Source organism: Poecilia formosa, unplaced genomic scaffold, assembly GCF_000485575.1.
Source record: "Poecilia formosa unplaced genomic scaffold, Poecilia_formosa-5.1.2 Scaffold225, whole genome shotgun sequence".
In the NCBI taxonomy this organism is placed as follows: Eukaryota; Metazoa; Chordata; class Actinopteri; order Cyprinodontiformes; family Poeciliidae; genus Poecilia; species Poecilia formosa.
The window spans coordinates 35122-52564 of record NW_006800164.1 but is presented as its reverse complement, the minus strand read 5'-3'; the positions used below and the strand labels follow the sequence as shown (position 1 = coordinate 52564).

Below are 17443 nucleotides of genomic sequence, written 5' to 3'. Positions count from 1 at the left end.
ATTTTATGAATGTCATTATTAACTTAGGTCAAAACTTTTTCCTGACCTGCTACCCTTGGACCTTGAAATCCAGCAAAGGTAGTGTGGACAATTAGTAGAAAATAACTACATCCCTTTTTCTTTTATACATCACGTGTACATTTAAGATTTAGCTCATTATGTTGACATCTTAACAGCTAAAACCAAAATACTAAATATTGCATCAGACAAATAAAAAGAGCATGCTTCATCCAGAAATTTTATATTTCAGAGATGTTGTAATCTAAAGAGTCATTGATTAAAAACAGCTTGCTGTTCATGGCGTGCTGTATTGATGTTTCCATCAATATTCCATATTGATGGAAAATTAAGTGGAAGAAAAAACTGGTAGAAAATGTGATAACAAAAACCAACAATCGAATTTCTATAAAACTGTAAATATTTTTTTAAAAAATGAAAAAACTCTTGTTGTCGACAGTCTGTACCCAAACATACTGGTGGAAAGTTAAGTGGAAGGAAAAAGTGTGGTAGAAAAATGTGCACAAGCTTTCCACTATTAAAAATAGGGTAACTTTTCTATCAAAACTCCAAACTTATTACCCTTTATGATAACAAAGCAGACAAATCTAAAAGTGACCACCTGGCTACATGCAGCTGTAAAAGTTGAAATGTTTGATAATGTCTATGCTGAATCCAAATATCTAGCTTCTTTTAAGGCAAAACATTTAGCAGTTTGCATGCAGACCAGTCCATCAAGGAGTTCACTTGTTTAAGTAAGAAAAGTATGTCTACCACTAACACAAAAGTCTTTTTTTTCCTAGACTTCAGACATGCATTCTTATTTCATCAGAAATAACATCAACATGAATGAATTAGGTTTTTTTTTTTTTTTTGAGTTCGCCTTCCATCCAAACTGCAGGAAGCCCGACTGGAGCTGTTTGCACCACTGTGATGATTTGTTTTCAGCCCCACAGGGTCAGCTGTCCCATTAGCTGCGTTATTGAGATTGATGATGAAATGGGGGGAATTGCAGCCTGACGCGCCGCATGCTGTAAAAGTAGTTTCCATCAGGTGTGATGAAAGCCGAGAGGCGGTGCAGACGACGCGGCTCCGGCTCCGACTTCACTGCAGCTCTAATTCCGAGCCTCCGATGGAAATTGCATTTCTTGACAACCTCAGACTTATTTTCGCCATCAGAGTTGGGTCTCAGCGGTGGCCGCGCCGACATTTAACAGAACAGGGGGACGCGTATGAAATGATTTCCTACGTTTCTTCAAATGGCTGTTCATAAATTGCAGGAAACCAAGCGTAAAGCATCTCCAGTGTGGAGGCGTCCAAGCCAGGCTTTGAAAACGTAATCATAGAAAGAGAGTCAAGCTGGGAGATTGAAGCTTGCAGAGTTCAGTCTTAATAAAAAAAAATAAAAAATTAAATTAAAGAGTTGAACATTATTGGAATTAATGTTTCACATCAGTGCTGCTTAGAAACAAGAGGAAAACTAAGATTTGGTTTGCAGAAAACCTTCTGAGGCAATACAACACATAAATGTTGTCATCAATATCATACAAGTAGTGTTAATATTGTATAGCATTTTTATTCATATTAATTATTCGTAAAGGGTAGTTGCCAAATATATTATTGGATTTAACAACCGTCCTTTATTAAATTCATCAAATGATTTGATGAATTTGATGAATTCTTCAGTCTGAACCCAGGACAATTATCAGTTTACAGTTTATTTACATGTAAGGCTCTTATTGTGAAGGTTTGCAGGAAGTTCTGCCTTCTTATTTGCTGAATTTATATTGTCAACAAGACTGTCCTCACTCTTGGTCGCAGTTGGGATTATTGATGCGCTCCTCCACATTATTCTAATAAGAAAATAGTTTCTACAAATAATGGTGTTTGTAGAAACCTGGTTTTATATAGGATTAAAGTGGGAAAAAGGGAAAAAAGGTGCTGCTTATGAAAACAGTGTTATCACTCCTGTGAAAATTGGCGTTTTGGTAACATGATTACAGAGTGGACACACAAAAGCAATGACCGTAGATAAGCAACTGTTATAGCTGAACAACCAGGGAAGGTTTTTAAAGTTCAAAAAAATCAACAGAGAGAAGGATTATTCACAAGCGGGAAGCAGCCGCCAGGAGTTGATATTGGAGGAAATTCAACCCGAACACGCAGCAGCTTCATCTCATACTCTACTGGCTTTGGTGATAAAGTTCAAAACAGAACAATTTGTTTTGAGTGAGCAAATGCAGCTTATTGTGAAGGTTAGAATGAAAAACCCTCTTCTCGGTTTGCATTTGAATCTGATTCAACACCTGTTAGACAGATCAAACTAAAGCAGAGTTGAAAATATACGCTTTGTTTCCCTGCTTATCAGCATTATGGATGCTACGGTGATCTGATGTTTCCACGGGAACGGTATAATCGCTGTGTGATGTGCATTTTCAGACTAACCCCTGAATTGTGTATGAGTGATTTATTCATGAAGTTTACACTGTTTGCTCTGAATAGATTACATTGGATTTAGCCAAGAACAAGGAGGGGGGAGGGGGGGAATCCAGACGCTTATGCAGGACAACAAACAGGAAACTAACTCCACTAGAAAAACCTCAACAAACGCAGAAATAGTGAGTCCTATAATTATCAAACTACCTGAGCAGAGTTTACTGAGCCCGAAACCTTCATCACTCTAGCTGGACATCTCACTTTAAAGTACTTAATGTGAGATGTTTACATCTCACATTATATTGTAATGTGAGATGTACTATAAGGGACAAAACATCTTATAGTACATTCTTTCAGGTGCAATTTTGTGCAATTTTGTGCAATTTTATGCAAATATTTTGAGGCAAGCTCTCAGTTGGTAACCACTGCTAATATGAAAAGCCAACACTAGCCAACATGTTTTGGGGAGTGTCAGAGGTTGACCATGATGCAGCAGAGAATTGTGGGATGTTTCGCTGATACACTATATTGTTAATGGTGCTAAAAGGCTGAAAGGGTAAGGAAATATAAATATTATCGGTAAATAACCAACTTTCCTCTGTTTTTATATCAGTCTGCTGTTAAATTGCTTGAACAGCTCCACCTGCTGATAATACGCTAAAAGCTAACCTTTCCAAAAAAAAGTGAAAATAGTTATTTTCACACTAAAAGCTTCTTGCAACACAGCAATAAACATGATTTCTGCAGGTTTATTGTTGCACAAAAATCTATTAAGTATGTTGTCCTACATAAATTACTCCAACTGCACATCAACAACTTATACAAAAGCTTCATGTTAGCTAGTTAGCATGGCCACCGATGGTGATGGAGAAACAGTTTTCCTTTAATGGTAACTTTTTTCTCCACCATTAGTTTGACTAGAGCTTACACGAGCATGATTGACAGCACTAAGACTCTCCTCCTTTGTCTGATTGGCTGTTTCTGACCAAGCAGTGCATTTCTGCATATGGCTGTAGGACTACAGGGAAGAGACGGAGGATTTAGATTATTATTATTATTTTATTTCATGTTATACTGTCACAAAATGGGGACAATTTTCACAAATATGTAAAAATAACCATTGCTTCTAAAAGTTTCATCCTTCACCTTTGTCTGAGATATTACTGCAAGAACCTAAACAGGCGATTATGCCAGGGAGCCTCTCTGATACTATTATTGTTTTTGATAATCTGATTAATTTTAGTGTGACAAATGTTAGCAGAATAAGTCTGTAAGAGACAAAACACCTTATAGTGCGAACAAATTAAGGACGGCTTAATTCCTGTTCCAGTTTGGAGCAGAAACACGCCGCCTTAAAGGATTTGCTGAAAAAGCTCAATTACCAAGGATAATGGATCTGTCAACACAACTCAAACAGGCTCATCAACGGGGCAATAAAGTTGAATGCAGACACAAAGCTTGCTTGATTTACAAGAGAAAATGCACCACTTAGTATTTCGTAAAAACGATGCACAGCTAGCCTAAAAACACTCTAATTTCCCTGCGCATTTAAATTTGAGGCGCCTTCACATAACCCTTGCTGCCAGTCGACTTACTGAGAAATGTGGATCCACATTTGGATTTCTTTTTCCAACTGCATTAGCGCACACGCCCAGCCTGAACCCGTTGAGCGGCAGGAGAGTGATTTCTCTCAGCCGCAATCAGCTACAAATTCATTCCGAAATGAGATCCGAGATTCCAAAAGGAGGCAAGGTGAAGAAAGGCCTGGCTGCGGCTGCTTCTGGATTAGAATGACAGAAAATGACTCGGGGAATTTAAAAACTAATCTCCGTTTCAGTGTGTATTAAACGGTTCAGTGTGAAATATGAGTGGAAGAATGCATGTTGGGATTTTGGACACTAGAAGACGTTTGTAAAAATGATGTAAAGCTAGCTTAAAAAACACTTCCCTTTCCCTTTGTATTTAAATGCACAGGTGATAAGGTGGGCATATTTAGAAAATAGAAAAAAACAAATGTAAAGACTTTTTATTGACCTAAACTGACTTTATGAAGATATACATTGTCGGGATTCAATGGAACCGTTATGAAAAACTCAGAGACTTTGGACTTTCAGCTCTTGTGTTTTGTAAATTAAACAGACTGATTTAAAAAAAAAAAAAAAAAACACAAATCTGCTGTTTTTTTCTTTCTCAAAAAGACATGAACATGACCTATGCAGCTGTATGAAGCAGCCTTTCTTTATTCCCTGCATATCATTAGCCTCTCGCTGCTGGCTGCAGCCAGGACCGGACCGTAATGAGACAGATCCAGGACATTGTGTGTGTGTGTGTGTGTGCGTGTGTGTGTGTGTCGCTGTTTGAACCTATAATGGACAGAGCGGCCAGTCCAAGCAGAAGGTAAAAATAAATAAAAAAGCTCTGAATCAACACTTCAATGTGAAATCAGAGTGGTGGACTCTTTGTAGTGAATAACTCCTATTATCTGGTGGGCGCTCATTTTCATAATGTGTTTTTAATTATTCTTGCTGATTTTTATTATTAAATTATTATTGCAAATTGTTCATGAAATTAAGGTGAGCATTTTGCACTTTTGATGTCAGTTTTTTGGAAGCATTCATTGGTTACCTTTGTCAGACGCAACAAAACGTTTCGGGATCTGGAAACAGTGAAGTGTGAAAAAAACACACACAAAAAAAACAAAAATTATATTGGAACCAAATTATGCCAGGACAGAAAGATATATGCACCTGAGGACATAAAAAATAGATAAGGAAAGTCAAAAACATACTTTGATACACAACAAACCCTTTTAAGAGGAAAACTAACAGCAATGCGCCTCAGGAAGAACTTATGATGTAAATAATGGGGGATTAAAATCAGAAAGTTACAGGTGAGTATTAACAATGCCAAAATGGAAAAACCTTAACAATTAAATGGAAGAAGCAACTGTTGTAATCTGAGAAGGGTTGTCCGGTGCAACAATTTGAAGTATATACAGAAGTAATATACTCAAAGCACAAATTTAGGCTACTTTGTTTTATTTAAACGCTCCTTTTGTATTTTTTTTTCCTGATATTTTTCTTTGCTTTTGCTCTCAGACTCGGAGGTGGTGTACAGAAACAGAGATGGTGACGTCGTCAGGTTCAACTTTGCCCTGAATGAGACAGAGGTCATCTTGAAGAACGCCACATTTGTAAGTTATTCTTACCGCTCTTATTGCTCATTTCTTCACATTTTCACGACTAAAAAAATGCTCTTTAGCCGCTGTCGTGCATAAACTTCAACTGGGATCAATAACACTTTGCGTTTTAACTACCGAAAAGTTGATTTCATGCAGGCTGGAGCAGTTTTGTAACAGTTTTACTGTATTAAGAAATTAGAGATTGCATTAAATCTTGGAGTAATAGTGGCAAAAACACAAATGGAGGATGAAAGATATTGATTTATGTACATTATTAGTTTAACTAATTGTATGGCTTTAAAATTAGATTTATTTAGCATATTCACGAGAATGAAACCAAGAAAACTTTTAACAATCTCACCTCAAACTTTGCCAGATATTCCACAATGGTTGCAGCTGCGTTACCTTCAGGAATATACATTCACATCCTGAGTTGCAGCTCAAGTGAATAATTGATGTTTCCTGTTAAATTTAGCCATTTTCTGCTGGCATCGTGTTAATCCTGTTGCTGTTCCATAATCCTTGTGCGCTGAAACAAATCAGTCCATTTTTGTCATCGTCTCACCCACGTTTCACCGAGAATCACTGGAAAGCTTTAAAGCCCGCTTTGATGACAACTGGAGGTTAGGATTTGAGCCAGTGTTGCAGCTTGCTTCCGTTTCCTCAAAGCTGTGGGACTTTTCGAGAAAAGATGACGTTTTGTTTCAGAATCTGACGCAACAGATGGAAATGTGTCTGAACTTTTTCCTCTTGATTTATATAAACTAAGAACTAAACCTCAGAAACACATCAGGATCTCTCTGAACACATCATAAATATGTATCCTGTCTTTAGGTACAGATCTATTTGTCACCACTGGGATATAACGCTGTGTATTGTTGATGAAACAACAAAAACATTGTCGATGACCAAAAAAAAAATACAATAGATGGAATATCAATACCATTGTTATCGGTACGATGGTATCAAGTGTCATTGTTAAAAATGATCAATACACATCAAAAATGGCCGACAATACTTCTCTCTTTCCTTCCATCATTTTCCCTTGTTTCCCATCTACAATTCCTTCGGGTTTTTTGTTTTTTTGCTTATGTGTTTTCATCTGCCTTTTCTTCCCATCTTTTCCATGTCTGTACTTTACTTCCACCCACATTATCTTCTCTCCTCTTTGTGCCTCAATTTGGTTGCCTCCTCTATTCCCTAAAGTCCTTTCATCCTTCATCCTACCTGCCTTTGTTCAGCTCTTCCATCCTTGTCTACCATCTATTTTCCTTTTTTATTCCTGTTAGGAAATGAGATGGACATCGCTCCAAAATTGTCAATTTTGAAAAGCTTGCATGATTTTATTTAGATTTATTAAAAGAATGGCATGTCTAAAAGCTAATATTTCTACTTTTTAGTCAACCCCACTCTATAACGTTTGTGAATCTTATTTTATTTTTTATTTTTTTGCCTATTTCCACTACTATTCAGACAATTCATCTTTAATGATGAGATCCAAGTCTTTGAAGTTTGATGAATAGTTTTGAGCATTTCAAGTGAAATCTTTTTTTGTGAGTCTGACATAATTCATCCCATTTAAACCTATTTTTAATGATCGCCTCTTTACCTCTAGGTGTCTTTCAAGGTGGCAAAATATTCACTCTCTCCAGATCTGAAGTATGCACTCTTCGCATATGATGTCAAACAGGTGAGCTTCAAATTAAAGCTGATTTCTATAAATAAAAGGTTCCCAGCATAACAGCTGGTGTTTAGTTTTTTTTTTTTCGTTATAATCACACCAGCTTTGATTGCAATTCATCCTGGGTGTCAGCCATTCTTCTCACCTTTTGTTTTATATCCTGCCAGATTTCCATTGTACTCCCTTGAAATACCCAGTGCTGCCATCACTCATATGCATACACACACACACACACACACACACACAAACACACGCGCGCGCGCGCACACAGACAGACTGGTTTCCATGGGGAATGAGGACCAAATTTTTTCATCATTTGTGGGGACCACACTTTCTAGTGGTTCTATAGACACATAAATAATATTGTACAATATTTATGGTTGTATTACCTTAGGGTACACAGCTTCAAATAACTCAATTTCAAAAGTAGGGTCATCAACCTGTCTGGACACTACTTCATGAGGACTCATTAAGTTTCTAAGAAACACATCAGATGCACTGGACAATCCAGTGCACACCGCACTGCAAAATCCAGTACGCATTGCACTGGACTATGCAGTGTGCACTCCCGCTGTGCTGCATTGTCCAGTACATTTTGCACTGGATGATACACTTTATCCATTGTCCATGTGCATAATGCATAATGTCCAGTGACACTATGCATTGGAAATTCATAATGTCACCAAATTTGGGTTGTTAGTACCCCTGGGACCTGAAATAAGGGATACACTGATGATTTTAGTGCTGATTCCTCTGCATCCTTAGTCATCCAAGTACAACTTATGGTTCCTGAGGTAAGATCTATTTTGGGGGATCAAAAGGTCCCCCAAAATAGGACTTTTTGGGGGACCTATTTTGCCTCATGAATACAGCAGCCTATGTTCATGAGGCTGCTGTGTGTCAACCGACAGTCTGAATGTTGTAAAATTGGGGATGGCTGAAGCCCAAGGGGTTCTCTATGAGAATTCATCATCTGATCAAACCCAGAACCCCCAGGAAAAATCTTTCTTTTCCATAGAAAATTTCCAGAGTTTGAAGAAATTTCTCCATCGTGCTTGCTGCTAGCATGTGCTTGTTCTAAATGAAAATTAGCACTTTCCTCGTTGATTTCCAATTTTGACGTCCAATGAGTCACTTCCTGTGAAAGAGCCCCTTGGTGGTTGAATGATTTTTTATTACAAAATAAGTGTAGTTGAAAAAGTTGGATAAACAAATATATAGAGCTGTCTTATAACTGTTCCAAAACTGTAGTGTTAAATATTAGTCAACTAAATATTTGCACAAATGTTTACACTTTTAAAGTCTTTTATGCACTCTGTTTCATACTCCGTTATTTATAAATTCAAACAATGAAACACATTTTTGTCTTTTTTTATATCAATCTGTTTACACAGTCACGTCATGGGGACCTAAAAGTTGGTCCCCTTAAGGAGGTCCCCATGACATGATAAAAACAAGAACATACACACACCGCCCACCTGTGATGTCTCTATTCATATTTGCCAGCTTCTTTTCTCTGACAAGTGATTTTTCTGCTTTGGCAAAGGGCTGCTCTGATAATTTGGATTTTTGAGGGCTGAATAAATCCGTTGCTCCTCTCATAAGTTCTTGCAGTTCCCTCTGAGAACAAATTGTACCACCTGCACCCGAGCAGGTGCTGATTTGTTTTGCATAATTTCGGGGGGGGGTTAAACACCGGGTTCCCAGTAATATTTGTGCCATCAGTCAACCTGCAGGAGGGCTTTCCTTTCTCCCCACAGTGAAGGCTTTCCATCAGTTATCTGGAAATACGGCTGCAGCTGATAGAGCAAAGGGTGTGTGTTCTACATTATGCTCTCCAGTGATTGCTTTGCCAATATAATTTCTTAGCTTGTCAGCCTCTCATTTGAAAGGAAGAGTGCACCTTAAAATTCACCTTAATTAATTAAATTCCACTTTCATTTGTTGCTCTGGCAACAGAGAATCACCTCTTAGTGAAGCTTTCAGTTCCTTCTGAAATAAAAAATGCTCTTTTCTAAAGGAAGATTCCCAACAATCTAAACCGACTGTGGCCCTAATCATAGATGTTACTAACGCTTGTGCAGGCTCTGGCAGTAAGATCTGCTTTTCCCTCTTTTACATCACTATGTTGGAATGTTGGCCCACTCTTTGCAGAATTATTTTTATTCAGCCACATGGACGGGCTTTCAAGAATTAATGCCTCTGGCCTTGGTGGGTACTATATTGTTAGACAACTCCCCAATTCCCCGAATATTTTCCAGTATTTTAAAAGTATGACTGAAAACAGCTGAAAGCTATCTGTCATTTTGACATTTGGTGCAGACTCGAACACGTTTTCAACTTTATAGACAGAGTACACTGGAGGAAACTAAATCATCTGACCTGCCTACTGAATCAGTGCATGTCACTAACTAGGTGCTCTGCGTGTTGAGGAGTTATGGAAAAGAGGCTTTTGAGCATTTCTGTGCAGAAGCAATGGCTTTCAGGGTCAAGAAATTCCTTCTGGATTGGAGAAATGTTCCCCGATTTTAAAACTTTGACTGGTGGTGCTTGTGATTCTAGTGTCCAGCGTTTTAGCCAAGCATGAATGCAAGAGTTTACAAAAAATAATATAATTCAGCTTTACAGTTGAATACTTTAATCAACAAATTCACAAAGCAAGAAATGTCATAGTAATGTTTTAGCATTACTTTGGTTGTGGATTTTCTCTTTTGTCTCACACTAAAGAATTCAACCATGAACTCTGCTACATCTATGTAGCTACATCTATGTACCAACCTAAAAATGTTAAGATTGTATTTGTTGCAGTTACCAGAGGGACAATTGGTGCCAACAGTCCCATTTTGAAAAAATGTAGTTTTAGGATTTTTAAAATATATGTACTATGCCTTTTTTTGTTTAGCTAAAGTTTCTCTGAAGTTCTGATAAATTAACTTCCATTTTACCTGGAGTATAAATGTAATATGACATTGAGGCTTCTTAATCTTTAATCTATAAATGTTGATGAAAAACAATTAGTTTATTACAGATCTCTGTTTTGTTGTTTTTCCTTTGGTCCTGTTTTTAAAAGATGATATTGGGACAAACTGTCACAGGTTACACGTTTATTTACATTTCTACTCAAAGAAGATTTGCTCAACAATATTTTTTTAAGGAAATAGGTATTAAATTATTTATTTATGCCAAATAAGGCAAACAAACTATAATTTACTTACATAATGGAAGGATTAAAAGATTTTACTTTCAGTGGATTTAGTTTAAAATATAAGATTTGAATGCAGCGTTTTCACTGTGTCATATACTTTATTACTTCCCTGGATGTCTCAGGGTCATTAGCTTTTGCCGTTTTATTTACTCAGAGTGGCTAATATCAAAAAGCCTCAACGCTATCAGTGTTTGCTTTTGGTGATTGTCTCTGCTGTCGTTGCAGGTGTACAGATACTCATACACGGCATCGTACATTGTGTACAACATCAATACGAGGTAAGGAATGGCTTTAGCTCCTCTGTCGCTGAAACAGATGGCGGTTGTTGATGTTGTCATGTTTCATCAGGGAGGTATGGGAACTGAACCCACCTGAGGTTCAAAACTCTGTTCTCCAACATGCAGCCTGGGGAAGGCAGGGACGGCAGCTGGTAAGACATTTTCCCTAGTTTTCCTTTGTTTTCCCTCTTCCTTCGCTTGAGTTATTGCCATAAATTCTTCATCTCTTCAGAGGGAGCCTCTTCGATGTATATGAACAATATATTGCTTGTTTACCTTCTCTGTCTGAGTGTGTTTGTGTTCATGTCTACGTTTTGTCCTGCTCAGGCAGCTTATTGAGAGGAATTAGGTGGGCGAAACAAGTTGTTTTTTCTTACACTTTTTGTGGAGCATAAAAAAACTTACTTTAAAACTTATTTCAATATACTGCTTTATGATCACGTCAACACACTTTATACTGAAACTATCACATTTTGTAAACAGTAAAATTAACTGTTTTAGGGTTTGCATTTATTACTAAGAGCACAAAGCACCAGACCTTATATAGAAACTTAGATTAATTGACAGCAGTTACATTTCAGCAGTTTCACTAAAATCACTCCTGTGGAAATGTGCAATAGAATAGAAAGGTAATAAGTCAAAACTATATTGTACAGTCTCAAATTGTTATACAGCTGTTACTTTCCGATACATGAATAAAGGACTAGATTTTTATCATGAAAATACTGCAACACATTTCTGAGGTTTTTTTTTATATTGCTAATTGATAGGGTCCTGCTGTGTTAACTTTTCAACAGAAAAAGAAAGAAATCTCTCTTAAAATAATCTCTCGATTTGAAGTATCTACCAGTATTATAAACTTCTTGTCAACAGTGAGATATTTTGTAGTTTTTAGCTGTAAATCACTGCTTTGTAGCCCTTTCCGTTCTTATTTTACATTGTTACAGTTTTTAATGATGACTTTACTTAAGTTTTAGATGATTACTGCTATTCAGGAAGTTTCTTTTCTCTTCTTTGGGATGTTTTAGAGTGCAACCACTGTCAAAGAATCAGAACTTGTTTCAATTATTGGTTGGAATCCAAACTGGAGGTTTTAATCATCTTAAATTTACATAGTTAGTAATCTGAAGTAACCCACTTTGACCTAAAGGCTAAAATTGCCTGGGCTTTTCTGAGGGATCTGCTTTTGTGAAGAGTTGAGATGTTGTTCAGGGGCATTGGCAAATCTTCCAGACAATCTGATGAGTACAGATTGTCAATGATCCAAACCAGACCAGCTGCATCAATGTTCCATAAAAATCCTACCAAAGTGAACAAATACCTTCTTGTAGCGATAAAGATATTGTCCACTCTTCCTCCTCAGATCTACATATTTGAGAACAACATCTACTATCAGTCAGATGTGAAGAGCAGCTCTCTGAGGATCACCTCCTCTGGGATGGAGGGCGTTATCTTCAACGGGATAGCCGACTGGCTGTATGAAGGTGGGTTTATTTAGAACAGTTCTCTGGATGTTTGGGCTTTCAAAGCAAACTGTGGATTTGATGAGTGTTTGATGCAGATTCATTCTTGGAGAAATCGCCACACTTATCCTTCCCTCAGATGTTTAAAGGGGCAACGTTATACATTGTCCATCCACATAATGACATTTTGTAGCACAATCAAGTAACTAAAATGCTACCTATATAAAATATTATTTGACTTTGTAATATAACGCCTTCAAATTGGGCCTCTGTCTCTTTAAGAACTCCTGCTCTTTCGGAAACTCTGCCTCCAGGAAGTTACCACAACATTGGTCCTCTATTTACCCTTTAACAACGTCTTTACCGGTGTTTCACGAAAAAGTAGTTTGCATAATGAGCTCAGCAGATGCCCACTTCTACCAGGTGTTTGCTAATTGCTCCTGGCTAGCCTGAAGGAGCTGAGTTGGAGAGTCAGTGAGGTGAAAGCTCAGAAGCTTAGAAACTTAGAAACTACAGCTCGGAGGAGAAGCTTCATCCGCAAAGGCGGTGCTAGCTCCACCCGGGCGTTTTGCACAACTGAGTGTTTGCCACAGGAGATTAAAGAATTTCTCAAACATTCATGAAAAAAATTATAAATAAATAAATATCAAGGCAACATCCCAGATGTGTTTTGATGAGTAAGTAAAGTAAAGCTGAAAAAAAAATCTATTTTACATAATACTGAGGGAAATTTGTCACAGTCACAATTGGTGGATACAGTTTACTGTGAAAAATCAGTTTTTCCAAAGCTTTGTTTTTGGCATTCAGAGTGCAGGAGAGCAGATGAGACAAACTAAAGAGATTTAGTTGTGAAAAACAAGCAAGCCTCTGCAATCCTTGAAGTGTCTGGGAAAGCTTTGGACAAGCAGCAGCACAAAAAAAAAAAAAAACCTGGCAGATGAAGGACATTTGGTGATTCAGCTTTCATGTTAGTCTTAGCAAAGTATAATCAGTTGATTATTCTCGACTAATTTTGAGACTTCTCGCAGGGGCAGCTTATGTAATTAACCAGACAATTAAAGAACAAGGAGGATTTTAAATGAGTTTTGTTCTGTCAGAGGAGATACTCCACTCACACCTGGCTCACTGGTGGTCGCCTGACGGAGAGCGACTGGCCTTCCTGAGGATCGACAACACCCTGGTGCCCAACATGGCTCTGCCGCAGTTCACTGGCAGCACTTACCCCCGAGGAATCCAGTACCCCTACCCAATGGTAAGGATTTGTAGAATCTGATGAGTGCCCGAGCTGTTTTTGAAAAAACATGCTAATCTTTTTGTGGAATTTTCAAATTAAATGATGTTTTCTTGTTTCTTGATAAATTTGTGATGAAAAATAGAATTTTGATGGGAGGCATTATGCATTTTTTTGGGCACAAATAGTGCTGTGAAATGGCACTATGTCACTTTCCTTCATAAAAATGCTATGTATGTATATCATACATGACTTGATTTTGATACATACATATCAAAATGCTATGTATGTATATCAAACATGACTTCAAAGAAATTTCTCTTCGCAATTTAAAGCCTTGAAATTGGGCCTCTGTCTCTTTAAGAAGCGCCTACTCTTTCCAACACATCATTTGCAGCACGTCATCACAAATTTTTACAATTGACAAAAATAGAAAAATAACTTAAGTACATACATATGGAACTGGTCAAAGTCAGACTGCTTGGAATAAAAATGGGAAGAAATAAGGAAAGACTTAAGACATTTGCACCATTAATTTTTTTTGTTCCTTATATGCCTCATTTGTTTTTATGCTTTCTACTTCAGGCCGGTCAGAGGAACCCAACTGTCAAGCTGTTTGTGGTCAACCTGTTTGGCATTACGAACACTCAGGAGCTCCATCCCCCAGATCAGATCAGACTCAGGTGAAGACAAGTAAACATCTGCACAGTGTTGAGAGCATCAAAATGTCCAATCATTATGTCTTATTGTTCTACCTGATTATCAGAGAGTTTTACATAACCATGGTGAAGTGGATAAACAACACCCGCCTTGTTGTGCGGTGGGTCAACCGTCCTCAGAACACCTCACTTCTGACTGTCTGTGACGCAACAACTGGAGTCTGTCACCAGGTCTGAGCGTTTTCTTTTCATGCTTTTGAAAATGTGGAAATTTCTCTTTGGAACTCTTCAGCACAGAAGCTAAAACTAGCCAACCTTAGCTTTTGCATTCATTTAGCCATTACATGTTTTGTTTTTTTTGTCACATTGCAAAGCATATGGTACCATAGGTCAACATGCTAGTGCTAGCCTAGATGCTGTCATTGGTAATTTGGCTAGCTTTATCATTTTAGCTCATTTCAGCTTTATGGGTTTTTCACTCTGCTTGGGTTATTTTACTGTAGGTCAACTTGCTACTTGCATGCATTAGTATTTCAGCTAGCTTTAGCTTTTAAGCTCATTTTATCATATAGACTGCTGTGACCTTACAGTTTAGCTTTTAAAGCAGTGAGTGTTCTGATTTCTAAGACTTTAGGTGGGAATTTTGAATTTACTGTAAGTTTTCACTCCTTTCAAACTGTTTTTCTTTAGGCATTTTTCCCATTTCTTACATTTCTGCAATCGACTTAAAATTATTCTGTAGTCAGTATTCACACGGCGATTTCGCAGGGAATGCTAATTTTTCTATAAAAATAAAAGTTAGCACAATAAAACTTACAAAATGAAACCTGTAATAATTTCATTTACATTTAATGTGCTAACTTTCCTGTATTTTCTTGTTTGTGTACTCCAATACATATATTTCTGAAAAAAATGCAAATACTTTTAAAGATATGCGCTTTTCACTGTAACTTTTTTGTATTATCCTCATATTTCTAGCTAATTTTATGGATCTTCTGAAAAAAACAAAACAAAATCATGTCAGTGTAATTTTAATACATTCAAGCACAATACAAACAATACATGAGAATAAATTGGATTCTATTTATGTATTATGCTGTTTTTCTTTACTTTTGTATTGTATTTTATTATTATAATATTTTTGCTTGTAAAAATGTACTTTCTTTATTTAAATCTTTTATGTATGTCAATAAAAGCTGCTTTTTCTTCCTCAGAGACATGAAGAGTCTTCAGACACATGGCTCACCAGGCAGGTAAATAAAGAAATTAAAATCATTTAACAGTTTTATGTAAGTATACAGTTTCAAGGGAGAAACAGTTTTTATTAGAAATAGCTCCCCAAAACTGAAGAAGCTCATGTGTATCTAAATTTGAGCAGAAGACAATCTCTTTTACCTGAGAAATTATTAAAAGGTTGCAGGAAGATGACGCGAAAACTAAAGATGTTTGTGTTAAACCTCGTCCGCAAGCAAAAATAAACGCAAATATTTTGGCAAATGATAAGAATCACCCAAAAACATTGACAGACAGATATGAAGCCAGGAAGCATTCATGCTGAAAATGTTTCGCCTCCCCGTTTCTCCCCCCACAGAGTCAGGAGCCGCTCTTCTCGGAGGACCTGAGCAGGATTTTCCTCACAATGCCCGTCAGACATGGAGGTCACAGAGACTTCCACCACGTTGCCATGTTCTCCAAAAAGGTGACTGAAATCAGACTTTGTTTCCTCTTTCTCCGCGTGTCTCTCTTGTTCCATTTCTGTCCTCCAGCAGCAGAAAATATCCAGGCAATAAGACTCAGAGCAAAGAAAGGATTTATTTCCAGGGAGATCTTATCATGGGGAGCTTTGATTTTAATCCCAGCCATGCTGCTTTTCCAACGAATGCTGCTGTAATTTAAAATCAAATCCCTTCAAGGAAACATTGTTCATGTCTTAACCCTGTATTCTGCTGCAGGTTGGATTCCACATTTTAACATTTGATTCACAACCAATAGAACTGAACCAACTATTTATTCCAGCTGAAGCTTCATTGTAATTTCAGAACAAAATTTCTCAACAACAGAGAAATTGGACAATAGTTGTCGACCCATTTAACGCTGGGCAATAAATCAACAACAATATACATCACGATAGACGCGTGATCAGTATTAATAAATAATACAGCTGGTAGAATAATCAATATTCAATAATGTTTAGAATATGAACTGAACTCTGAGCCAGAACCGCACAGCATTTTGAGAGATGTAGCAAGCTAAGCTAGGCTGGTGGTATCAACTAACTCACTCTTTGGTTACCTAGCAACAACCCGTTGAGTAACTTGCGCAGCAGCAGTTTCAGGTTTTTCCACCGTGTCTCATAAGTGCTTAAAAATAAAAAAACAGCGTGGAGTGAGAACTGTGGGATAAAGCAGGAAAGGTCACGCCACCAGCTTGGCAGTATTTCTGATATTTGAAACAAAAGACCAATCAATAATTATTGATAGACTGATACCTTGTTAGGTTTTACAGCCGTATCGTCCAGTCCTACCAGAAAATATGAACCTTATTCCTTAGCCCTTTCCTACAGAATACATAGTGATTAGTTACAGAATATAACTCCCTTGGTCTTTGTCCAACTCTGAAACGCAAACAAAAGCTACTTTTTTTCTATTTCAGTCGAGAAGCGACCCAGTTGAAGTTCGTCACTTGACATCTGGAAACTGGGAGGTGATCAGAATCGTAGCCTACGATGAAACCAAAAACATCATGCAAGTGTCTTTTTTTTTTTTTTTTTACTAAATGTTGGGACATCTGTTGCAATTCTCTCAATAAATCCCACTCAAACTGATGTTTTATTGAGTTAGTAGCCAGAAAAATGCAGTAGATCTGTGACCTTGTACTAGTTTAACAGCCCTGCTTTCCTTCCCACAGATACTTTCTGAGCTCTGAGAAGGCACCACAACAGAGACATTTATACAGGTGAAAACCATCGAGTCCGCTTTATGTTTGTTTCCCCGTTTTCAGAAAGGATAACGGGAACATTTTGGTCCCCATTTCCTCCGCAGTTTATCGACCAGTGGCTCATTTTCAAAGGAATGCCTCACCTGTGACCTGAAGAAAGACTGCTTGTTCTTTGACGCCGACATCAGTCCAAATGCTCAGAGCGCCATACTGCACTGTCAAGGTCTCCGACTTTCACCTCTCCCTGCAAACATGACAAACCAAATGAACACAGATGTTTCTGAAACAAAAGTTTCTTAATCAAGATTAAGAAAAGAATCATTCTGAAAGTAGACAAAGTAGTCTTTGCTTACTTTCAGAACGAAAGTAAGCAAA

The 17443-nt window shown here is 37.5% G+C and overlaps 1 protein-coding gene across 1 annotated transcript in view; it reads left to right on the top strand.

Moving 5' to 3' along the window:
• Positions 1-17443, top strand: part of LOC103149404 (inactive dipeptidyl peptidase 10-like) — a 36808-nt gene that overhangs the window by 9440 nt on the left and 9925 nt on the right. Inside the window, exons 4-16 of the mRNA XM_007568541.2 lie at positions 5532-5626; positions 7230-7304; positions 10726-10778; positions 10849-10930; positions 12142-12262; positions 13339-13493; positions 14058-14155; positions 14239-14362; positions 15346-15384; positions 15723-15830; positions 16784-16875; positions 17039-17086; positions 17173-17314. Coding sequence (XP_007568603.1) covers positions 5532-5626; positions 7230-7304; positions 10726-10778; positions 10849-10930; positions 12142-12262; positions 13339-13493; positions 14058-14155; positions 14239-14362; positions 15346-15384; positions 15723-15830; positions 16784-16875; positions 17039-17086; positions 17173-17314 — 1232 coding nt within the window. The remainder of the gene's footprint in view (positions 1-5531; positions 5627-7229; positions 7305-10725; positions 10779-10848; positions 10931-12141; positions 12263-13338; positions 13494-14057; positions 14156-14238; positions 14363-15345; positions 15385-15722; positions 15831-16783; positions 16876-17038; positions 17087-17172; positions 17315-17443) is intronic.